The 26112-nt window shown below is 42.0% G+C and overlaps 1 protein-coding gene across 2 annotated transcripts in view; it reads right to left on the reverse strand.

The window, feature by feature from the left end:
* Positions 1-26112, reverse strand: part of Csmd1 (CUB and Sushi multiple domains 1) — a 1596844-nt gene that overhangs the window by 208003 nt on the left and 1362729 nt on the right. For both annotated transcript variants that reach the window (XM_052751771.1, XM_052751770.1), the window contains exon 26: positions 20175-20377. In XM_052751771.1, the coding sequence (XP_052607731.1) occupies positions 20175-20377 (203 nt within the window). The remainder of the gene's footprint in view (positions 1-20174; positions 20378-26112) is intronic.

Consider the following 26112-nt stretch of genomic DNA (forward strand, 5'->3'; position numbering starts at 1 on the left):
GCACCTTGTCAGGGCAACTCATTAGAGCCAACCCCATTGGCGGAGATATAGGTGACCCAGCCTGACATTGTGAACATGAAAATGCTGTCCCCATTATTCACCCATCATGTGGTGGCATGGGCTGGGTGGGAGAGAGATACCCCCTCCCCTACTCCCATCAACGCCTGAAGCAGGGAGGGAGCTGGCCCAGAGGTCATAAAAGCAGGAAAGCTAGCCCTACTTCTTTCCTGCTGCAGCACTTGGAAGAATGGCCCCATGCCACACCCAAGCAACACAGTAGAGCTGGCCCTGAAGGTGTAGGTGTGGGAGATCTGACCCTGAGGACCTCAAAGCAGGAGAACTAGCCCCACCCCTTGCTCATCACTGCAAAGGGTAAACTCACCAGGGAAATGCAGGAGAGCTCACCCTGGTGGTGAGGACAAAGGAGAACTGGTGGGCTAACCAACCCTGCAACTACCCCTGCTCAGAACCAGGGTTATAGGTTAGTATCCCAGTATCTACCCCATCTGTGATCTGCTGGAGCATGTGAAGGGACTGGTTCTGCAGACCCAAAGCTGCAGGATCTCTACAACATAGGACAATAACAGGATGACAAAGAGGAGATCCAGTGAGGGCCCAGCATTGATAGTGTAGCAGAAACCAGAGGCTTGAACCAGACTAATGACTCTTTGCAATGAACGCTTGCAAGTAAAGATATATGGAAAAGGGTTTACTGTGTGACTCACTATGTCATACTACAGCTTCCTTGACAAGATTTGCCCTCCCTCTTTTTCTTTTCTTTTTTCCCTTTTCTCTTAAATTTCACTGGGGGCGGGGGTTTGGGGTTCGTAAGGGCAGAGGTTGCATACACAGGGACAGGAAATGAATGGGATCCAGATGCATGATGTGAAAGACACAAAGTATAAATAAAAAAAATTTAAAAGCAGACAGATAAACAAACAAAAAAGAAATGGACTCCCAACTCTTTTGGAATTGTAAAATAAAAATAAAAGGTTCCTAGGGTTATCTAGATTTGATTAAAAAAACAACAACAATAAGAACACTTAAAGAAAGAGGAAGGAAATGATTTTTTTTTAATGCTGGAGGGAATATGTGAGTTGCGTTTTTCAAACAAACTTCATTTTCTTCTCCTTTAATTTTGAATTGAAGATAGATGTTCCCTGGGAAAGGCCATAAACTTTATTCCTTACAAATTTGAAAGTCTCCAACTAGAGATATATTGGGCAGGAATTGCTTCTGTATCTCAGGGTCATAGCCCAGTTGCCAATGATGGCATTCTTACTCCTTCTGTACTCTGATCCTGTTCGTGCTCTGACACATCTTTAACTCAGTGTCCTTTTAAATAGTTTTGGTTAGATGGGACTTGGGAGTCTCTCAATTTTCAATCTCCTCACCATCAAAAAGGAAGTGATGCTTCTGGTGGTACCCATCCCCCAACAGTCTCATTGGGAAAGGAGGCATCCTGAGCTGACTGACGTTCAGGTTCCTGACTTGCCAGGATCCCTAGAATACTCAAGTTATAGAGACCCTTCCCTGACTGTTTTCTATGTAAAGGACACTCCACTAGCTGCTCTGCAGAATCCAGAACCCATGCATGTGAGCAATGACTTCACAAATACATACTAAGTGCTGGCAGCACATCTGACATTTTGCTGATGATTTATAGCAGTGACATATAGACTCTCCCATAATAAGAAGCTACAGTGATGTTAGTCTCCAACTAGGTGGTCTCACTGGGGGACTTTGTGGAATATAATTCTTAATTATATAAAAGTAATTTTCTTGTTCGACTAGAAGAGATATTAAGAATTTAAGCTACATTCTGTTAAATAAATGACGTTCTCCATCCATGATGTTACACCATCATTTAAAATGTATTTACTGTCTAAATCCATAGACTAGGTGGCCCTCCATGTTCATGGTTTTTGTATCCATGAACCTGAACATTGTGTCTATGTTGGATATGGACAGACATGTTTCCCCTGCCATTCCTTCCTAAACAGCACAGTGTGATGGCTGTTTACAAATATCTCATTGCATTGGGTACTGTATGTATCTAGGGAAGGTATAAAGGGCACATGAGAGTGTACACAGTTATTTCAGGCACTACATCATGCTGTGTCAGGGGCTCAAGCACCCACAGACTATGGTATCTCAGGCGGGTGGAGGTACCAGTTCAGCCAGAGGCTGCTGAGGCATGGAGGAGAAAGTCTACTTGATGTGTCTGGGCTATTGAAAACCCCCCGTGTGCAGTACACTAAGGAGATACGATACTCTGACATCTGCATGGACATAAAGCGGTGTCAGTACCCGCCACATCCAGAAATGTACACAGACAAAACTCAGTTTCCAGCCTGAACACTAAGTAGGAATCTTACCTCTCCTAAGTGAGATGGCCGCTGTATTAGGAATGGGCTGAGAGTGTGCAGCTTACAACATGGGGTCATGAGGAAAGTGCATGGAAGAAAATACACTTCTTCCTATGTGTACACATGTATATGTGTGTGGACATGTGTATGTGTGTGCATGCATGCGTATGAGCATGTGTGTGCTCACATCTACACAGGTACTTGTGTATGTACGTATACCTGCGTGGTCATGTGTGTCAGTGCATTTATGGGTGTATATATGTACATATGTATATGTGTGCATGTGTATATCTACATGTGTGCACATAGATATATGTGGAAGTGTGCATATGCATATTTATGTGTATATGCATATGTGCATATGCATATATGTTGGTTTGCACATACTCATGTATTTGTATTTGTGTATATGTGCCTGTGTGAGTATATACAAGGATGTGTATATGTTTATTTGCATATATATACATTTAAGTATATAGGTATATGTGTGCATGTATGTGCACAAATGTGTATATAAGTATGTATCCATATATGTATGTATGTGTGTGCATATATGTGTATATGAGTGTATATATATATGTGCATGTGTGTATGTGTGTACATGCTCCTAGTCATATGCTTCTATGCACATTCCCATCCTGCATCATGACAGGCTCCTTCTTTCTGCATGTGTCAGGTTGATACAGCCTTGGGACTGATGCAACATCAGAGTTGTCCTTTTTGGTATACAGATGTAGGTCAGGGCCTACCCATGTCCCTGGGGGAAGCACCAGCTTATATTTCCATGGAGACCAGCCTTTCATAAAAGGCTAAAGGTCTACAAAAGCATAAAAGTATTTGATTTTTGGAGATGGAGATGCAGCTTATGGAGATGGAGATGAATTTGCAGCTTGTGGACCCAAGGATTTACATGGGAAGTTGTATCTGGGTCACCTCTGGCCTGGAAGAGGTTGGTACCTCATGGGGAAATCCAGCATCCTTGAGTACAAGGTGCTGATCCTGGGTGGACACATGGGCAGTAGGGATTCAGTCCCTTCCCTCCTCTGGCTGAGGAACTGAGCATCAGGATCTCATAGGATGAAAGAGCAAGTGATTGTTCTTTGGGAAATGAGGGTTGAGTACACACACAGGAAGTGTGAAATTGGAGATTTAAAAGGTCAGGGCCTAGGCTGAGTGTCATAGTGGAGATGGGTGCATGATCAGCCTTCACTAGTGACAGTACTCACAGAGGAGCTGTGTGTCCCTGGGACCCACACTTGCCCTGTCCATCCTGGGCATGCAGATCACAGCCAAACTCCCTGGGAGAGTGTGAGCCCCACACTGAAACAGAGATTCCTCCAGAGAAGACTCTTGGTTGTCAGAGAACAGAGGCAGGGGTGCCAGAAAGAGCCACTGCAAAGGACCAGGACATGCCAGTACTGAGTCCCAAAGCAGACTGGGAATTCTGTAATTTATCACCAGGGTGAACACATTGTTCATTGACCACCTTTGCATCTCTGTCCATGGCTCCACCTCCCCAAATCCTGACTGTTGTCCATGACTGTCTCCTTTCCACCTCCCACATTCATCCAAGTGTGACCTATCCCCAAAGGGAAACAGCTCTCATTCCCCACTTATCTTGGTTCTGTGACAGAAATTAGAGCAAGGAGAGCTTTCATCTTGCTGGAGGATAAACCAGGCACTCAGCTGAGGGCCTCACATGCTTCAGGACTCAGAACATGCAGATTGAATGGGGTGTTGATTACGTGTCCCATTATCATTACTGAATAGCCACCACAGCAAGCTTGAGACCACTACAACAACAAAACAATGCACTGCCAAGCAAGTTCATGTGATTAAACATGAACAATTAATTCTGATGATAACCAGCATATATACAACCAGTACAACATAACCCTGGATAAGCATGAAATAAAAACTGATTTAAATAAAAACAGTGGTACTAGAGAGAGGGCTCAGTCATTAAGAGCACCGGCAACTATTGCAGGGGACCAAGGTTTGGTTCCCAACACCTGTAGAATAGCTCATAACTGTCTGTAACTCTAGTTCCAAGGAAATCTGACACCCTCCTCTGGCCAATGCAGACACTAGGCACACTCCAGAGAAGACTCTTGGTTGTTAGAGAAATGACCAAGGTCACAGGAGACTCCAGAACAGAAAATAAGCCACTTGTTCTTCACTGTGCGTGATTAAAATATGATGACGCAAACTGTCACATCCCCTGCATCAAGTGTTACAAAGCAATCAGCTGCTGACTACTAAGACACCATGGTCAGCTCTGCAGAGTTAGACAGCAAATAAAGTCAACCCTAGGGTTGGATGCTACTTGATCCTTCTCCAACATGCTGAAATAATCAAAATGACAAAAGAGCTGATGGCTGGTTGACTGGCGTTAGGAGATGGGAGGGAGCTGATGGGTCTTGGGAGCAGATTAAATGCCTACCTGGGGGACCCTAATTGAGACAGAGATGATCTGCCTGCTCATGACCTTGGTGTATGTCTGGGTAAGTCTGAAAACAACACTGTGTGGATCCCCACACAAAGGAAACATTCCTTAAACCACCATTGAGGCTTAAACTACCTCAGAATAAAACATTTAGAAAGCCACATATGCCACATGATGGGACCTGCATGGCTGTGCAGTCAGTACACAGTGCGCTCTCTCTCTCTCTCTCTCTCTCTCTCTCTCTCTCTCTCTCTCTCTCTCTCTCTCTCTCTCTCTCTATCTCTCTCTCTCTCTCTCTCTCTTTCTCTCTCTCTCCCTCTCCCTCTCCCTCTCTCTGTCTCTGTCTCTGTCTCTGTCTCTGTCTCTGCCTCTGCGTGTGTGTGTGTGTGTGTGTGTGTGTGTGTGTGTGTGTGTATCTGCTCAGTGAACCTGGACTGGCTGTGCACAGTGAATACATGCTTTGCCTCATTTAATATTGTTTTCATTACAGGAAATCATGTGCACATACATATTTAATTTCAAAACTCAAAGTTGCCAGAACTTGTCACACAGATCGTGCATTTCTGAATGTTCTTTTGTGGCAGACGCACTGGCAATTTCATGTTGTAAAATTCCTGTAACTGTTGACAAATTTGAAGAGGCACAAACACGCTGATAGCAGCATCCACTGCAGGTCACGGTGGCTGCTTGCTTTGGATAATGAGCATTTAACGAACATCAACCACACAAAAGCCCATTCCAGCTAACACAGTTCCTATTACCCAGGAGGCTGGTGCTGTAAGCTGGAAGAAAGACAAAGTGTATAAGTAAAAGGACAAGGACTCCCCAGACAGATGTATGCAACATCCTAGAACACGAAAGGGTTTAGCTTGTGAGAGGAGAGACAAGTGTTAAGATACCTGTGTAGACAGGAACAGGGATACCGGCACCAATAGCGCTAAACAGGCTTAGGACATATCCTCATCAGTCCTTTAGGCTGATATTCCCCCATGGTAAATTCTCCTCTTCTTTCTTTTTCGTAAGATTTATTTTTATTTTTATGTATCTATGTGTGGAGGTGGGTGGGTATGGGTATGTATGTGTGTGTGGTGGAGTTGTGGTTGTGTGCGTGTGTGTGTGTGTATGGAAGTGTATGTGTGTGTGTTTGTGCATATATGTGTATGGGAGTACATGGGTATGTGGGCATGGGTGGATGTCCAGGGAGGCCAGAGGAGGGGGTTGGGTCTTCTAGAACTGGAGTTACAGAATGTTGCGTGCCTCCCGACATGGGTGCTGGGAACCACACTCTGGTCCTCCGTAACAGCAACAAAGGTCCTCTTGACTGCTGAACCATGCTCTGGCCCTGTAAATTTGCATTTTTGATCTCACCTGTTGCTATGTGTTTCCTGGCTATGAAAATACGCCTTGTGGTATTCCTACCATACAGATGTGTATATCGAGATTTACATCTGAAAAGACTTCAAAAAATAAATCAACCTCTTTGATTTCATAGTACAGTCACACGGGTTTCATTAAAGGCAAGAACCCAGTAGGAATCCCAGGAAAAGCTTTCAAGATTATTAAGTGAGAATAAAGTATTCCAGAAGGTTGCTGATATAGCTGTTAAGCTAGGTTGTACCTCCACCCCCACCCTGACACACACTTGTTTTTACTTTGGCATTCAGCTGTTACTTCTGTCACTTAACTTTTGTAACTATTCTTGCAATTTCCCATAGTGACATTGTAATGTCATCATTTATACATTGTAACTTTAGCTCTTTATCTTAAACCTGAGACTTAGAATAAGCTCTGGGAGGCCAATGTAGAGTCTAGGGAGCGACATATGTAAGTCATTATCTTTCTATTCTTACAAATAAATACAGCCATCGCTTGTACATAGGATACTATGTGACTGTTCAAATTAGATCACATCAAACACTGGGCACATGAGATTAACAGTTCATTTCTTCTTAAAGTGGGTTTCTCTACGACATGTTCATAGGCAAGAATCATGCTTTATGAACTCAAACAAACTTCTCACAAAAAGGCAGCTATAAATATGCAGAGACAAAAATTAATTAGAAATTTTCATTTCATCTTATCAAAAATAAAGAACTTTTAAAAGCCAAATACCCTTGCTCTTTGGTGTTTGAAAAACTGTATGCTATTTAAGCTTATTTCAAAATGCTGTATATCCAATAGAAATGCTAATATTAAAACTTTTAAATGTCCACAAATTACAAATTTCCATATTCATGAGCTACAAGGTCCTTTGTTCACTTACTTAGATTTAATTTCCTTATAACAAATAAAATAAAAACAATTGGAAATGTTAACTCTTATCCTGCAAAGACCCTCTTGAAAACATTTGTTCACATCTCTGACAGTAGTTAAATTGATTCTTGGCTTTCTAGTTGCTGCTAGCACTAGCAATGCTTTTATTGAAAGAGGCGGACTAGAGGTGGGGAAATCATTAAAGGCCTCCATTAAGCATCCTGTAATCTGCCTGTGTGTCACTGGTAACAGGTGCTTGGTTCCTGATGTCAGGAGGTCCATTGCCTCAGCTATAAGCAGCATGCAAATATCTGCCCGCCCAGTCACCCTGGCACTGCAACATGGTATTCAGGCATTTACTACTCCTCCTGCTTCTCAGTCAGAACTGCAGGATTGTGGTTGTCCTGCCAAGCAGGCGTCAGGAGAATCGCTCTGTTGTCTGTTTGAATTGAGTGTTGTGAAGCAGGAGGCCAAAGAGAGGGGAAAATCTAATTTGAGAACCGCGGACTGAATCGTTTATCACATAATGCTTCCCTGGAGTCAGTGTGCCTCCAGAACCAAGAATAAATAATCACTACCCAGTGTTTGGAGGAAACACATCAAAGTGCCTTTGTGTCCTCACCTTTGTGGGCAGGCTCACTAAAACTGTGCAGCAGTAAAAAGAGTGTTAACTTCTATTTAGCCTAATTAACTAGGAGACAGATGCTAATGGAATCTGGTACACATACTTGAGGTTACAGAACTGCAGCAAATGGAGCCATGCCCAGCCACCAAGGGTGGGCTCATTCTGCCCAGTCTGTCTGAAAACTACATAACTATGAGGGGTGTGCATCTACATCTGAGATTCCTCTGCTCTCACAGAGTTCACAGTAAGTGTGAGTTGTATTATGTTCATAGTTATATGTATACTCTACATGCTACTCAGTTGTATATACACGCATATGCATTATACATGCACATATTCTATTTTCTTTGCAAGTAGTGATGGAATTGCTAATATGTGAATGTTTCGTGGTCTCTTTAATAATGCTGTATTGCTGCCAAATCATCACTCAGGCTTGTATCCTCAGTGATTTTTAACCATCTGAATTGTCTGGGAAAAATGTCTTCAAACCCTTTAAGATGCAATTCCACATACATCTCATTAAGGGGATTCTTAGGTGATCAGAGCTCTCTAAGAACTGTGAATATTAGAACAGACATAAAACACCCACTTAGAAGATGCATAGTGTCACCAGAACCAATAGCTGAAAAGTGAGAAATGAGCAGAACCTAGCCCAAGAAGAGGGATTGGATGAAAAAGTGAAGACAAAATTTCATCAGGGGTCAGGCAGGAGGCAGGTGGTAAACACAGGTGTCTAGGTGCCATATCAATATTCTTTGAGTAGAAGGATGGATGGATCAACTGCCAGGAAGCAGTCCCCCACTGCTCTTAAGTTTCCTCAAAGGAGTGGTTGTCATCTGCAACTTAGAAGTGAGCACCCCAGCAGGAGCGAGAAATGGCTGGGTGATGGAGGAACAATGGATTCCATGGAAGGTACAATGCAAGCTGAAAAGTCAGGAAACAGGGCATGGAGTGTGAGTGAGGATAGACTAAAGAGAGAGAACCTGGGCTCACCACTCTGAGGCCACATAGCAGACTCAGAGTTTCTTCTAGACAGAGGTGGGCTCGCAGTGTACCATAACTGGCAACATGGAGGCTGCCCCAAGTAGGATTGACTTGGGTTGATGTGCTCTCTGAGGAATAAAAAAAGCTTTTCTTAAACTGAACTCAGTGTGATCAGACTCAGTGCCAGGAGCTGATGCTCTTTTTGGTAGAGACCAGTAGAAGGTAGTTGTGTAATAGAGACCAGCCTCTTAACCTTGTTGGAAATTTAGGCCATTGGCACAGACAGTCTCCAGTGAGAGTCATGTTCTTTTTGAGATAGCTGCAGATGTCAAAATGAAGTTATTTAATTAGCATCCTACAGGTTGACAAAGCAGATATGACTATAGCTACACCTCTTGTGTATCTTTGTTGAAGCTTGGTGAAAAAGTCAATGACTTTATAACAGTATTAACAGAGAAGAGCAGGTGTCTCTGAGCAACTCCTCCTATGATATGATATGCATATATCCAGGGCAGGGGAGAGAAGGGACCCTGTGAATGATCAAAATGGAGTGGGTAAGGCAGGGATATCTGTAGACAGTAACACAAGTGGAGAGAATGTCCCCAAAGGGAGGAAAGCCCTCAGCATCAAGGTTTTGAAGGAGGCTGTTTAGGAGCCTGGTTGACAGGGATATACTGGGAAAGACTTGCAGGTTGTGTGACAAGATTGGGAACCATTGGGTAATAAAGATGGAACGAAGAGTAGGAAGAGTGTGGAGCGAATCATTTCTCACCTCTCACTTGCCATAAACACTGCCAATTAAGAAAGAGCAAAGCTAAGACTCCAGCACCACACAGAATTATGACCAAGAATTTCAGCATCATTGTCTCCGTCATTCAAAGCACATTGTTAGGCATGTATATTTCAGAGGCCATGTGACTAGGCACATCAAAGATGACACTGGGCAGAAGGCTCAGAGGTTAAGACTGCTTGCTGCTCTTTCAAGGAATCAAGGTTTGCTTTTCAGCAACCATAGTGGCTCACAACCACCTGTAACTTCATTTCCAGAGGATATGATACCCTCTACTGACCTATGCAGGCTTTTGCACACATGTATGCATACATAAATATCCTCTCTCTTACACACACAAAAAAAATAAAATACGTATTTTAAAAAGGATGATGCAACTCTCCTTAACCATGACTTGTCCACAATTAATGATGCACTATTGTGTGATCTGTTTTCTACAAAATGCTAGAATGTTCTGAAAAAGCAGACAGGCTCAGTGGTTGCAGAGGCACTCGTCACAGGCTGTTTTTGCCTAGATCTTCACCTCATAAGCCTTCAGTTTCTAATAGTTTCTCTCCTATAAAACAGTCCTACCCCATTCAGCAATTAGCAGGGCCAAAGGCTCCCCCTGTTGTAAACAACCAATTACTTTTAAATGAAAACATGACTATTAAATTATCTTTCAATAAAGTAAATTAGAGAGACCAGTCATGTAGCCCTCGGCCACTACTGCTAGCTATCAAGATATTGATCCAGCAGAGTCAGATCTTGTAAAGCTACTCCCATCATTTTCCCTAGAGTACAAAAGCTGGTAGCTCTCTAGTCAGCCATTGGAGAAACAGCCCAAGTTGACTTAACCCACGAGGGAAGGTCAGTTTTGGGCGATGCACTCCATTTTCTTGTGTTTCATGCATGATTAAATGGTAATTACACAGTAATGGAAAGTGTTTGGCTGATTACAGTGGACATAATTGCAGCACTCAGCATGCCCCCATTTTACACGCTATGCGAAGCAGGCAAGACAATGGACATTTGACGGGTGATATCTTCCTAGAACCCAGGGTTCATCTCCCTGGGGAGGAGATTTTTGTCTTACACAAAGTGAAGGGAAACACACAGGCCACTGTGTGACACCTTCTAGTTCCTTTGAGGCCTTGAATCACAGACACCACAGAAGCAGCAGCAGCTGTGGGGACAATGTTCCTAGCTCAATATTTGTATTTTATCTTATTTTACTCTTTTATTCCATTCTGTCCCATCCCACCCAATTCTATTTCTTTTTGAGATGGGGTCTCGTAACTCAGGCTGCCCTCTAATGCTCTAGGTAGCTGAGGATAGCCTTGAACTTTCTCATCCTCCTGTTCTCACCTACAAGTGTTACAATCACAGGTGTCAACCATCATGACCAGTTTTTACAATGCGGAGGCTTGAACCCAGGTCTTCATGAATGATAGTCAAGCCTTCTACCTACTGAGTCCCAGACCCTGAGCATTATTTTAAAGTGGGTGACATGATCACTAATAACACTTTTTAAAGTCTATTATTGATAGAATAACTTGTGCTCACTTAAAAATCAGAACATTAGAGAATGAAAATATTCTGCTGGGTTTTCAACTAGCCTCAACGTACTAAACACGGATGAGTAAAAGAAGCACATAAGAAGCCAGGCCATGGGAAAGTCCAACACAGGCCCATGCCCTGCAGTAAAGAATAGAATGTGTACCTCAGCAGTCAAAACTGAGGAGACACAGCAAGAACTTGTGATAATCAGCCAGGGGCAGAAAACCCTTCCTCACAACTGTTCAGGACTGAGTCCTCACCAACAAATCTGCACATGGGCATTTATTCCTAAGGCATCTGTAGAGATGTTTGAGGGAGGCTGAGTTCCCTGGTTTGCAGGGGATAGAGTGGCCACATCACACATTGAAGTCCTTTGAATACATTCAACAGGAGCCATTCTGACTAGGGGGAGATGGGAACTCAAAGAAGTTGTATTTTGAATTCTCCTCAGAGCTAAGGATATTGAATGTATTTTACAGTATTTTTTGGCCATTTGTGTGTCTTCTTCAGAGAATTGTTTAGTTCATTAGCTCATTTATTGATTGGATTCTTTCCTAATGTAGTTCCTTATATTTTTGAGGTTAGCCCTTGGATGTATACTTGGTCAAGAATTTATTCCTGTTCTAAGAGTTGGTTCTTCATTCTGGTAACTATTTACTTTGCCAGGCAAACTTTTTAAAATTCATGCAATTCCATTTGTTAGTTTTTGGAACTAATTCCTGTGCTATTGGGGTCAGGCAGTCCTTACCTATGCTTACATCATGGAGTCTTTTATTTGCCTCTGTTTCATATATTTAGCTAAGGTCTTTGATGAATTTTGAGTTGGTCTGTAAGTGGGCTGAGAGGTACAGGTCTATTCTATGTTCTACTACATGTAGAAATCCAGTATTCCCAGCACCTTTTGTTTAATAGGCTATTTTTCCCCAGCACATGTTTTTGACACCATTGCCAAAACTTGAATAATTGCAGTTGTGTGGGTTTATTTCTTGGTCTCCTTTACTATTTGATAATCTTCACTGCATGTCAGTTTCTATGCCAGCATCTTGCTGTTCTGTTACTATGGCTCTGTAATATAGTTTGAGATCAGCTACTACCCTATCTCCAACATTGCTTTTTTTTTTTTTTTTTTTTTTTAACTAAGAACAGATTTAGCTACATAGTGCCTCTTGTTTTCCCATTTAAATCTTAGTATTGATTTTTCTATTTCTGTGGAGAATGCCATTGAAATCTCGGTGGGGTCTGCAATAAATACACAGATCACTTTAAGTGTATAATGATTTTCACAACAGTTATTCTGCCCATGCGTGATCATTAGAGATCTACTGATCCTCATCTTCCAGTTTCTTCCATCACTGTCCTTAAATTTTCATTGTAGAAGTCTTTCACCCCTGTGGCTACATTTATTATATTTTATGGATATTTTAAAAGCTGTTGTGAATAGGACTCTTTTATAATTTCTTTCATGGTGAGTTGGTTATACGTACATAGAAGAACTATTGATTCTCTGTGTTGACTTTAGTGTAAGTGTTTAATGGTTTTACAGTGGTTTATAGTTTTTGGAGCCTCTGGAATATAGGATCCTGTTATCTACAAATACAGATAATTCGACTTCTTAAATTTCTACCCTTATCCTTTATAGTTTTTTTCTATTTCTATTTAACTAAGACATTGAGCATTATATTGACTAAGAATAGAGTAGGCAGCCTTGTCTCATTCAACATTTCTCCCGTTTAGTACAATGCCCTCAAACGTAGCCTTTCTGATGGTGGGGTTTGCTCCTTCTGTTGCCAGTTCTTCATGACTTTAATCACAAATGGATATTGAATTTTTCATCAAAGGCCTTTTCTGCGCTGATTGAAATGATCATGAGACTTCTTTCTTTAAGTGCATGTGTGCTGAAGCATTCTTACAGATTTGTATCTGTGTAACCACCCTTTCTTCTTTGGAATGAAATCAGTGTGGTCATGATATATGACCTTAACGTGTTCTTGAATTGATTTGCAAAACTTTTATTGAGGATTTTTATAGCTATGTACATTAGTCAATAGCTTATTTCTTTGTTGTTGCTGTTGTGGCTTTAGGACTATGCTAATCAGAGGTTGGCTGTGACCCTTCTCTGTCTATTCTGTGGAACATTCTGGGAGCATTGCTGTTAGGTCTTCTTTCAGTTCACCAGGCAATCCAACTGTTCTTGGCCTTTTCTTTGTGAGGAGACTTTTTATTACTGCTTCAATCTCACTGATTTTTATTAACTTGCTCCAGTTATTTATAACATCTGGGTTTAATTTAGGTTAGTCCTATGTGTCTAGACATTTATTCATTTAGTCTAGATTGTCCAGTGTTTTAAACTGTGCCCTAGAGTTTCTCTGTATTTCATTTGAATCTATAGTAAGCTCCCCGATTTCAACTCTGCTTTTATTATTATTATTATTATTATTATTATTATTATTATTACCATCATCATCTTTGGTATTTTCTGTTTTTCTCCTCATCATTTTTCTTAGACTTTCAGTCTTATGTTTTCCAAGTACCATGTCATTGCATGATTGACTCTATATATTGTTCTTTGGTCCTCAACTCAATGAAGAGATGGAGATTTCAGTTCAATAACAAGATCTAACATCTATTGATCCCAAGAAACACATCCCACAGTTAAAGACACCCACAGGCTGAAAGTCAAAGGATAGAAGACTATCACATAAACAGAAACCATTGCAGTTACTTCTGACATCTGATAAAGTCAACTTCAAACCAAAATTACTCAGAAGGGAGAAAGAAACAACTCATCAAGAAGATACGGCAATTGCAAAAGCATCAGAGCTCCTAAGGGGGGTTTTCTTGATTAAATTATCTGAAGAGGAAAGACCCACCCTAAATATGGATAGCAGCCCAGATAATAGAAAATGGGGAAAAAACATTGCTTTTTGTTGGATTGCCTTTGCGCCTTCTGGCAACATCACTTAACCCATTGTAGCTGTATTTCTTCACTGACACTAGAGTACAGCTTGTTGGGAGCCCAAGGTACCAAAGACTAAAAGCCCTCCAGGAATCTCCCAGGCTGCCTGTACCAGATTAAAACTGCTGCCTCACATATTGGGCACCTACCACATTCCTGGTCGCCCAGTGTAAGGTGGTCATTGTTGGACTATCTGGGCCATATTTTGATATTGTAGAGGCCACTCTAATTAAATCGTCCTTGGATATGTAATTCATTTTATCAGTTCTGTTCCTTTAGAGGACCAAACTAACATAGTCAGATCATTGTTTGTTTCTTAGCTTCCACTGGCTCTCTTGGATTACTGTGTTGGACATGATAGATTCTATCTTAGCTCTCATTGGCTCAGACACTCTACTCATGAAATTTGCTCTTTCTTATGATCATGCCATTGAAACTGTCTCCTTCTTCTGTGAATAATGTTCCTTAAATATCTCCTGCAGTACAGGTTTGATGGTCATGAATTACTACAGTTCCTGCTAGTTTTCTCCATCAATTTAAAAAGCTCTCTTTGATAGATGCAGCCTTCTTGGTTGGCAGCTGCTTACTTTTGGGACTCAGATTACATCATCCCATGCTATCCAGGCTTGGAAGGTTGCCGATGTTTTTAATCTGAAGTTATTCTGATGTTTCCACCTTTGTAAGTGAGGTGGTGTTTTTTTCTTCTATGGCTTTTAGTGTTGTCTCTTTGCTTTGTACTTTTTACATCTTGATTATAATTTGGGGGGAGAGATTCTTTTCTTGTCATACCTGTTTGGGGTATTTGGATAGACAATTCTTTCTCCAGATTTGGGGAATTTCATTGAGTAGATTCTTTGCACCTTTAACGTTTGTCTCAGCTTCTTCTTGACCATGAATTCTCAAGTTTGGTATCTTGATCATATCTCAAGTTAGTAGACATTGCGAATATGTTCACTTATTTGATTCTTATGTGTGCCGAGTGTACTCAAACCCTGGTATTCTTTCCTCTTGATGTTTTTCATAGTGTTTATTGCTTGAGTCAAAGAGACTTTTGTTTCCAAAGATTCTATTTTCTTTTAATTATCAGTTATTTTGTTGTTGTTGTTGAATTTTCTTTCAGCTTTCTGACTTCTCCATCCATCATTCTGATATTCTTGGGCATTTTGCCAACTTCTTCCTTTGTTACTGACCTTCCTCTCCAGGCCCTGGGTTGAATTTATCTTCTCTCCAGAAACCTTTTTGAGATTTGCACTTGGTAATTTCCCTTTGTTGAAATCTTTGCCTGCAGTAGCTGAGGAGTTAGGGTCTTTTAGAAGTGTCATTGTGTCCTGACACTTGGCCTTCTCATGCTATGTGTCTCTGTGTTGTGACTTGTGTGTCTGTTGGTCTGGACAACTCTTCTGTTGTGTTTGGAGATTTTCTATGTAACCCAGGATACAAAGCAAGGCGAATCTAACTGATTTTGGAAGTGGCTTTTACCTCCCATCCCCTACCAGGAACAAGACTGAATCTCTGTCTATGTTCTACTTCTTACTATGCATTGCAGTGTTCAGGTGTCTTTTTTACGTCTGTTGTAGATTTCTAAAGTCCTCCCTCTTTGTCTCTTTAGAATTGAGAGTTTTCTTTCTTTTTTTTTTCAGTTTTACTATCCCCTTTAGAGTCTCACAAAGAGGCAGCTTCTAGTCTGCCATCTTACCCACAAGTTCCTGCAGTAAAAGCACCCATCTCATTCCATGCTGGGCTCTGAGGTACATGCTGCTGCTCACCAGTGGGTTCTGACTCTCTGGATGCCTCACCTGTGTCTCTTGTGTCTCCCATGCTTGTTCAAGCTCTTTGGTGGTTGTTTATGTTCTTGTGTGCCTGTACTTTCTTCTATATGCCTCTCCAGCTACCTCTGCTCTCCTGTGTGGACACTGTTTCTGGGTGTCATGTGATTCTGTGCTATCCTTACCTTTTGGTGCTATCCCCACCCTGCCCTGCTGTGTCTAGTCCTGGAAACCACACTGTTCTCTTTAGGGAATGCAGCCTTGAATTTGGCAACTTTCTCTGCCATTCTAAGCCAACTCAGCCACAAGCATAGAGACAGAGGGTCATACTCTCCTTACTGCAGGCCAAGAAAGAGACCAAACTTCCCAAGTCACAGATATACCATGTTTTTATCCTGATTTTTTTTCTTTTCTGTGAACTTGAAGATGATCTTACAGAGATGCTGTGGGATGGTCTGTATGTCAAGTGTGTTGCTGATTGGTCAATAAATAAATCACTGATTGGCCAGTGGCTAGGCAGGAAGTGTAGGCGGGACAAGGAGAAGAATAAAGCTGGGAAGTGGAAGGCTGAGTCAGAGAGACACTGCCAGTTGCCACGGTGACAAACAGCATGTGAAGATGCCGGTAAGCCATGAGCCACGTGGCAAGGTATAGATTTATAGAAATGGATTAATTTAAGCTGTAAGAACAGTTAGCAAGAAGCCTGCCACGACCATACAGTTTGTAACCAATATAAGTCTCTGTGTTTACTTGGTCGGGTCTGAGCGGCTGTGGGACTGGCAGGTGAGAGAGATTTGTCCTGACTGTGGGCCAGGCAGGACAACTCTAGCTATACAGAGACTCATCTAGAGACAGTCTGAAGTTAAGTGCAGAAGCACCAGCAATCCCAGCACAGGGAGGCAGAAGTGGGAGGGTGGAGTGTTCTAGGCTAGCCGGAACTACATAGTGAGACTCTACCTCTAAATAAAACAAGAGAGAGAGAGAGAGAGAGAGAGAGAGAGAGAGAGAGAGAGAGAGTCAGAGACAGAGACAGAGAGAGAGGGGTAAACACAGCATTTCTCCATGCACATGGCACGTCTAGAGGTTTATTGATTAGGACAGTAGGAGAATGTGGAAAGACTCTGCTAAATTATGAGGGATTGGCAACATTCAGGTCCTTGTCTATAACTCCACATGTTGTAAAGTAATAAATACCTAGGGTCACTGTGGAATGACATCATAGTTTCTTTTCTATAGAAACATCTGTAGGTGTATTCTTCCTGACAATATATTAAATTATTATATGGAGGGAAAAAAGTATCTAAAATTCCTTTTCCTACCCTGAATTAGGAACATATTCTTTTTTTTTTTTTTTTGGTTTTTCGAGACAGGGTTTCTCTGTGTAGCTTTGCACCTTTCCTGGAACTCACTTGGTAGACCAGGCTGGCCTCGAACTCACAGAGATCCATCTGCCTCTGCCTCCCGAGTGCTGGGATTAAAGGTGTGTGCCATCACAGCCCGGCAGGAACATGTTCTTTTAATACAAAGACTCATGAAATGATATAGGAAAATTAGGGATCTTGAGGGTTATATACTATTTTTGAAATGGAAACATTTTTAAAAATTGAGGGGACAGTTATAGAGCTAAGTATCCTTAACCATGTGACTGAGTACTGTGATCTTTAATCAACTGCACTGAAAGTTTATGTCTATACAAACCCTTCACATAGAAGTTTCTAGCAGCTGCATTCATAGGTGACCAAACTTGGACACTGTTGAGACATCCTTCAGCTGGTGGGTGATAGATAAGTGAACTCAACGTTCCTTCCACAGGGAGCTACTCTCACCTCTTAAATGAAGTGTGGTACCCAGCCTTGAAAAGACACGGTTGAAATTGAACTGTGTGGTGCCAAGAGGAAGAAGCTCCATGAGGAAAGCTGTGTGATGTGCCATGGCAGCTGTGCCCCATTCGGGAAAGGCAAACTCAAGGTGGAAGGTAGTCAGGGATGTTCAGAGGCTGGGGGTGGAGCAAGAAGGTACTGATCTGACTGTGTTTGTTGGGTCCTCTAAAGGGACAGAACGGATAGAATGAATGACACATTCAAGGGGCGTTTAGTTAGAGTGGCTTCCACAATATCACAATATGGCCTAGATAATCCAACAATGATCGTCTCACACTGGAGAGATCAGGAATGTGGTGGTTGTTCAGTATGCGAGGCAGCGATTCTAATTGGATATTGGCAGCCCGGGAGACCCCTGGATGGCTTCTAGTCTTTGGTACCTGGGACCCACAGAAGCTGTTTCTAGCATCAGTGAGGGAATAGAGCTGCAACAGGTTAAGTGGCATAGGAGCCAGAAGGAGCCACGGTGATCAGGCAAAACGCACTGGTTTCTGTCCATTTTCTATGATCTGGGTTGCTGGGAGGTAATTACTCTTTGGAATGACACTGTGATGGTGGCTATGTGTATTTACACCCTGGTCTAAACCCAGGCCACAACAGCCAGAGCAAGTGCTGACATGAACTGGGGTGTCAGGAGAGAATGATGTGTCAGCTGGACTCATAGACTGACAAAGTGCCGCTCTGGAGAAGGACAGATGGGAAGTCAGCGCACGAGCAGCTGAGAGAAATCTATGAGAATGCTCTACTTCTCTTTAACTTTTCTGTGAACTGTAAAGTGTTGTAGAAAACAAAGTCTGCTGAAAATGTAAAAGCCAGAGTGTGTGCGGAAGGGAAAATGACCTTGTCAGACTTTTTGTTTGCTAAATAAAGTGTACTGATAACCAACATCCCAAAACAAAGGGTGATTTATACAACAGAAAGCCAAAGGGCCACAATCCTGAACTAAAGGACTTATTTATTTATCACCAAGCTAGGACAGTCACTGAAGGAAGCATCTTCAGACAGGTCCATTGTCCAGCAAAGATGCTTCCGTATAAAGGTATGGCTCCAGTGGCCAGGGATGTAGCTCTGTCTGTAGAGTACATGTTAACATGCACAAAGTCCTCCCTTCAATCCTCAGCACCACATAAACTCATGCCTGTAGTCATAACACCTGGGAGGTGGAGACAGAAGACCAGAAGTTCAAGGTTATCTCTGGTTACATGGCAAGTTTGTGGGCATCCTGGGCTATGAGGCCTTGTCTCAAAAGAATGATAAAATAAAAGTAAAGACATGTGTCTGCAAGTTATCGCCTCAAAGCACAGTGACACCAGAGTAAGAACTTGTGGAGACTGTAACCTTGATTTCATCGGTGACATTTGAAGGCATTCACTTGTCCTCAGCCTTACATTTCCTCATGCAAATACTAAACATGCCAAGAGGCAGGCTCTGTGGGTGCAAGTTTATTGTCAGGATTCTTTGGCTGACCATGTCTGTTACCAAATTATATGGCACCTCTGTCTGCTGCTCTTTGGAGGGTACTAAATGTTTGAACTGCCAGAGAATGTATCTGTTCCATCCTTCTGAGGAATCAATTTGTTTGAATGGGCTGGGCAGTGTGGATGTGACTATCTTAAGTATGTAAGAGTTAAAATGTGGGAATGTGCCTCTCTCAGTAATAATTCAGCTAATACATTAGCCAGAGGAAGGATACAGACACTTGTAAAGTGGAGTTTGAAAGCACAGTGTGAGTAAGACCTGTTAGCAAGTGCCTGAGGTCCCAGACAGACTCAAATCAGGAAACCCAGATTCAGTGCCAGGTACAGGAGAACCCCAGACACAAGCACCACTTTCCCATATTAATGTCATTTGACATCTGCCTCCTACTGCTGCCTAGAGAGTTGCTGTCCAGGTGAAAGCTTTGAAGACTTTCTTTTCCCTACATAATTCCCTACCTGGTAATATACACAGTTTCCAAGCCAACTCTACTCTTGACAATGATGAACTGAGGACATACCACCATAAAATACAGCCACTGGCATTTGAGAAAAGCAGCTCTGTGACCTCCTGCCTCTACAGCTCTTGAAGCAAGCACATTCAATCCTCTATAAGGTTAGTCACATGACTTTCCTGCCATAACAGTCTTTCCCATGAGCAGAGGAAGGCATACAGTGATGTGGAGAAGACTCTACCCTAGCGGGGCTCACAGGGCTCACTGCTGACTGCCATCTGGTCATACCATTTGCCCTCATAGGCTTCCACCTGAGCCTTCCTCTCTTCCCTTAGATCTTCACTTACAGATGTTCCCAAGTTACACAAAACCAATAATAAATAAAGTTGGCAATGTTTTTCTTGTGTTCATTTGTCCTTTGTCGTAAGGACCTTGGTTATGAACCCATTCACAGATGAGAATAGAAATCTCTGTCCCCTAAATGAAAAAGAAAAGAAAAATTTCTTCTCCTTTCCAATAAGTCCTTTCCAAGTCTCAATTTATGCTAAGCACACATTGCTCAATCACATATGAACCCAGAGCTCTGCGCCCTGGCACACACGAAAGTTAAAGGAAGGAACCCATATTTGCACCTACTGGAAAACTGGATGGAGAAGCCGGACTTGCTGATGAAAAAGTCGCTGTCAAACTGCAGTGTGAGTGAGTTGAAGGTGCTGTGGATGTCTTCAGGCAGGGCCGAGCCACTCCACTCCTTCAGCAGAATGTTGCTGTCCACAGGACCGTCCCAGACCTTGAGGATGTCATGAGCTGTCTCGGTGTCAAACACGATGAAGTGGAGGCTGCAAAGAGAGAGAAGAGCTTCTGTGGTCAGTGAGAATCATACTTTCCCTCCGCAGAGGGCCTCATCCCAGCCACGAGGTTGTACTGACCACCAGCTCATTTCACATTTCCATCAAGCATGTTCTAGCACATCTGACAAAGAAGAATGAGGGTCCGGGCAGTTCAAAACACAGCACAGTCCAAACACATCAGTCACTAGTGTAGAGATTCATGGTATAGGCTAAGCTGCTGTCCAGAGACACAACATTTCATTCCAAGACTGCTAGATGGTTTTTATAATTCCAGCCAGAGTACACACATCCCTAACAAGTTTGGTACCCTGGCTTCCTCTTGTCAATGCTGTCCTTAGCATGCCACTAGGTGGCAGCACACACCCCAGGAGAAAGATTCCAAACCCAGCCTATTCGCTTGGTCTGTTCTGATGTCCTTTCTGTACATTTCATCTTCAGAGTTAGTATATTATTTGAGACAATGACACAAAAGCAGACTGCCCGCTATAAATTCTCTTCTTTATAACATTCCATCCACTTCTGTTAGACTTAGAGGTATTTCTGGAGACCATCTTTACACCGGAAGAAGCTCACAGTGATGATGGAGAGATAGAAGAATTTAACTAAAGTTTGGCAAAAAGTCAATAAACGTTTCCTCAAAGTTCTTTATAGGTTTTCATTTACTGTTGATTGCTTGTGGATTTTGCCACAGACACAGTCACCATAGCTGACCTGCACAGAACTGTACGTGAATCTCAGTTACATCATTTCCCACATATTACATATATGAAGGATTGGCGCATCTCTCCTAGGTAAAGCATAAAATATTTAGACATTCGGTACAGAATAGCATATATAAAGTACAGAATGTAGTAGAATTTACTTCTGAGCATGTATTTTCTCAATAGTTTGTCCTGCTTGTTTCAACTTTTTTCAAAACTAAATTTTTATGGGTATATCTCCATATCCCCTGCACACTACTAGCCAATCACCTGCTTATCCTAATACCCCTCACTGTGTGTTGTGGTATTCCCAATTAGACTTTCGACATCTCCACACATGCTAGTGTATGAGCTCCCTGAGTCCCTGGTCCCCTATATGTGTTTAATGGGAAGCACGAAGGTGGAACCTTGTAGACCTGTATCATTCTCAGTTCAGTCTTACATTTGGGATCATGAATCTCCACGGGTAAAGAGTATAGTCTGTTAATTTACTTCAAGATTTAATTTATTTTTATTTATGTGAGTGAGTGTGTGTGTGTGTGTGTGTGTGTGTGTGTGTGTGTGTGTGTGTATGTGTGTATGTGTGTGTGGTGTGTGTTTTACATGCATGCACATGGATTGAAGGTGCTTGCAGAGGCCAGAAGAGGATGTCAGCTCCCCAGAGCTGGAGTAATAGGCAGTGGTGAGGAAGCTGATGTGGGTGCTAGGAACAGAATGTGGGTCCTCTGGAAGCACCGTTTACACTCTTAACCACTGAGCCATCTCTCCAGACCCCTGTTAATTATTTCAAATGTCCAGGGACTTGCTTTATTCTTCCCTCTCCTGACTGGACCCCAGTTGCTCTCTCTGTCTTTCTCTCTCTCTCTCTCTCTCTCTCTCTCTCTCTCCCTCTAGTAATAGAGTACGGCACCACAGTGGGCATTCTGGAATGCCCATCCCAGGGGATTGGAGGGCTGGCATTACAAACAAACACCCAGACATCCTGCTCTCCCTGTGACTCTACTTTTGGTCTTATAATAACGTGCCAAGGTACGTTCTTTGTCAAGTCTTTGCCAATCCTCGACACTACACTATGTGTGGAGGCAGAGACTTTGACAGATATGCATATCTTGTTTAATCATGGCCTTTGATGATTAATGAAATTGACCATTTTTTTTTTTTTGTGTGTGTGTGTACAGAATTTTTCCTACAAAGAAGCTGAACAATTCACTATTTGTAGAATCCCAGCAGTGAATGAAAAGCACCTCTGAGATCATGGAAGAAGTCACTGAATTGCATAAGCAGCCATCACCATTTGTATTGTGATGGAAATGCACAGCAACAAGAATAAACAAAGAATACCACATTCTAGTAGACAGTGAATAGGACTGGATCAAAAGCAGAAATGGGATGGGGGGGGACTCTCAAGCACTGGATGGGAGAGACAGGCATAGACTGTTGAGGATAAGCCACACAGCAGGATGAGGTGTGAGCAAAGTCTTGAAGGAACCCATGGAGTCTGAAACAGTCACACAAAGAGCCATTCCACCAAGCAAGGATCTGTAGCAGAGGACTTCAGCCTTGCAGAAAACCCAGGAACCCAGAGCAGCCAGAGCAAAGAGAGAACAGTAAGTCATAAGACCAAAGAAGAAATGAGAGGTAGGTGATCGGGAGGAAGAAGAGACAAAGGAAATAGGACCTCTTAGGATGTGTTAAATATTTTGTCTTTTTGGCTGGCTGAGATATCAAGTCCAGTGATTGTGAAACAATTATCTCACCCTCAGTTGCAAAAATATGCTTATTTACTCTTCATGCTATAGAAAAAATATTGCAGATGGATAGTGTCAAATCTGTGACCTTCCCAAGAGATGCCAGAAGGAGATCCATGTTCCTTTTGGAAGCAGCACAGTGCAGACAATGAGAGCCTAGCAGATTCTAGATGCACATTGCAAAGTAGCAAAATCAGGTGGAGGGCTATGGAAAAGAGGATGCGAGGAGCTTTAAAGATTTTTAGCTTCAAAAACAAAAGACTGGAGTGGCCATCAACCCAGTTGAGAAAAGGAGAAGGTGGGCATCTATGTGACTTGGAAGAGTGGAATCTCTGAGTTGGACCTCAGAGCTCAGAACTATGCAGACGGAAATACAAAGGCAGTTCTAACATGGTGAGGGGCTCCAGAAGAAGTCTAGATGATAATCAGACTCACATGTTTCCCACTGATGCATGATTTTAAACCCTAAGACAGGATAAAGGCACCAAAGTTCATGGACAGAGACAGAACAGGACCATAGCCAACATATTACCTGATCACAGGCATCTGCTCATTTGCATAATGTGTTATTTCTCTTTCTAATTAGGGTTGATGTTGAACGATTAAAAAAAAGGAATGACAAGGAAAAAACATGACATGGTGGAGGAGAAAGTGTATTGTAGATAAAAGGGGGAGCATAGTCAGGGCAAGGACATCAGGGAGAGTCCAGAGTAGACATGACCCTGAGCCCTGTGAGGAGAGGTGGGAGGGAAAGAGAGCAAGGATAGAGAAGAACCAGATGTAGCAGCCAAGAGGGCAAAATGTAAAAGACAGGTGGGTGACCAAGATGGCTGAATTGTATAGGGAAGAGCCTCTGGGGATAGAGCAGCCCAGCCTAATACCTTGGCTGCAGAAGTTCAAGGTAGAGTATACCAGCCAGGAGGACCCTGTAACAGTTAGGAACTGAGGGATGCTGGGAGATCGACTTTAGATCCATTTGTCCTAGGGTTTGAGACCTGTCTCCTATCTACTATCTGAATACAGTTGCCTACTCTCATCTTGCTGAATTCTTTGCCACATGAAAAGACACCTGCCACTTAAACCATGGACATGTTTGTTGCATTTCCTGCTCTTCTGTTTCTCATAAAAAAAGACCGAAATCTTATGACGTTATTCCTCCCCTTTCATTTGGATAAGCACACATGTTTTTACTGGCATGCAAATAAGATGGATTTTAGAGTTCAGCTAAGGTTTTCTCTCCTCAACTTCCTTCCTGTTTTGATGGTTAGGTTGCCTTAGACTATTAAAAAAAATAGACCACTTCCTTCTTTATTGATTTTTCTGATCTGGAAGCTGTTTACAACATATCATTATAAGATAGCCTATTATATTTTAAAGTTTCTAAAGAGTGATTTCATGTTTACATACCTTTCCTTTCTATAGAAAAATTGTCAGTTATTTTTCTACTCAATGACATACAGAAAGAATAACTTTTTGCATTTTTTCATTTACTAATTACCTTTATTGTCTCTTTTATTTATTTGTTGAGACAGGGTTTCACTCTATGCTGGACTGACCTGAAACCCACTGTGTAGCCTAAGCAGGTTTTGAACTCACAACAGTCCTCCCACCTAATCTTTACCAATTATAGGTTGAGCACCTATACCCAACTTTTTCTTTCATTATCTTATTGTTCTTTTATTTTATGCCTTTTTTTTACATTTTCATTTCTTGAATTTATTCTTTCCTATACTTTATATTTCTATTAGCTAAATGCAAAACTTGGTGACTTTTCTATTTTAATTTTTTAAAAAGTTTGGGGGGTGTGTGTGTGTGTGCATGTGCGTGCACGCACACACTTAGGTCACGTGGATGTCAGAAGACAGCTTATGTGTGTCAATTCTGTTTTCATAGTGTGTGTCCTGGGAATTGAACTCAGGTTGTCAGGCTTGACAACAAACACCTTTATCCATCTCACTGGCCAAACTGGTGTGTTTCAAATTATGTTCACTGAATACACAACCCCTGCCACTTACCAACTCTAGAAACTGAGGTAAAAAAGGAAGACAGCAACTACTTTTTACCAGCAACACTATAGCACGGACTACCAGTTTGTGCTGTATGTATGAGTCTTAAAAACAGCAAAGGAAGGAAGGAATAAGGAGTTGATTTAAGGAACTAGTTCTTTTTTATTTTTTTGAGATAGGGTCTTTCTACATAGCCCTGGTTTTCCTGAAACTCCTTTCCTTAAACTCACAAAGATCCACCTGTTTCTGCCCCCCAAATGCTGGGGTTAAAGGCATGTGTCACTTATACCTGGTAAGGAATTAATTTTTGACATTGCATTTTAAATTCTGTATATAATATTTTTCTATGAAACTTAGATTACTAAAATTGACTAGAGAAGATCATTAAAGGGAAACATAGAAATATGGATCTCATAATTCTGATTTGAAAATTGGTTACACATTTAAAACAAAATAAAAGTAAAAAAGTTATTTTTCTTTTAATATTAATGTATGGATCCGTATTTAAAGAAATAATACAAACTTTTACCCATGAGATTAATAATAGGATCATGGCCCTTTTAAATTTATAAATTTATTTTGTTCCAGCTCCCTACTTTATCAGGCATTCCCTGGAAAGCCTCACACCAAGCCACCAGCCAGTGAAGCAGGTAGAGAAACTGCATTCCTTCACGTCTCCCTTCTCTCTTCCAAACCCAATCCCCCAGTATCATCCCTGTTTTATAGAAAACCACGTGCTGTGCCCACCCTCCCTCCACACACCCATCTTCAGTGGATTACACCAATCTTGGCCTCCAACTATCCTTCCCCCTGCTCCAATCTTTATTCCAGTCCTCAATTTCAGTAGTTATCTCTGGGAACCCTGTGGCCACTCCTGCCAGGAAAGGAATTAAATCCAGCAGAGAAGCAGGTAGGTGAACTTCAGATCTTCATTCTTCCTCCTTGCCTCCCTATCCAATCCCCAGTTTCATGCCCAGATCTATAGCAGACCACCTGTTATGGCCTCTTCACACGCTCTGACCCCATTTCCAGGGTGCTAAGAAGATCCCGAAGGGACATCTTTCTTACTCACCTCTGTAGATTTCCCCAGTTCCCCCTTCTAGCCCATCCCCATTGCTAAGTATCAGCTCCCGATACCTAGAAACACATTATACCTGTAATGTCATTGGTTACACCTGGCAGGATCTCAGAAGAATTTTCTGCCAAGCAATACACAACCACTATACTTATCTAAGAACCAGAGAGGGCAATAGAAACTAAGGAACAAA

The sequence above is a fragment of the Peromyscus californicus genome, unplaced genomic scaffold (assembly GCF_007827085.1).
Source record: "Peromyscus californicus insignis strain IS unplaced genomic scaffold, ASM782708v3 Scaffold_23__1_contigs__length_62951481, whole genome shotgun sequence".
Taxonomy (NCBI): Eukaryota; Metazoa; Chordata; class Mammalia; order Rodentia; family Cricetidae; genus Peromyscus; species Peromyscus californicus.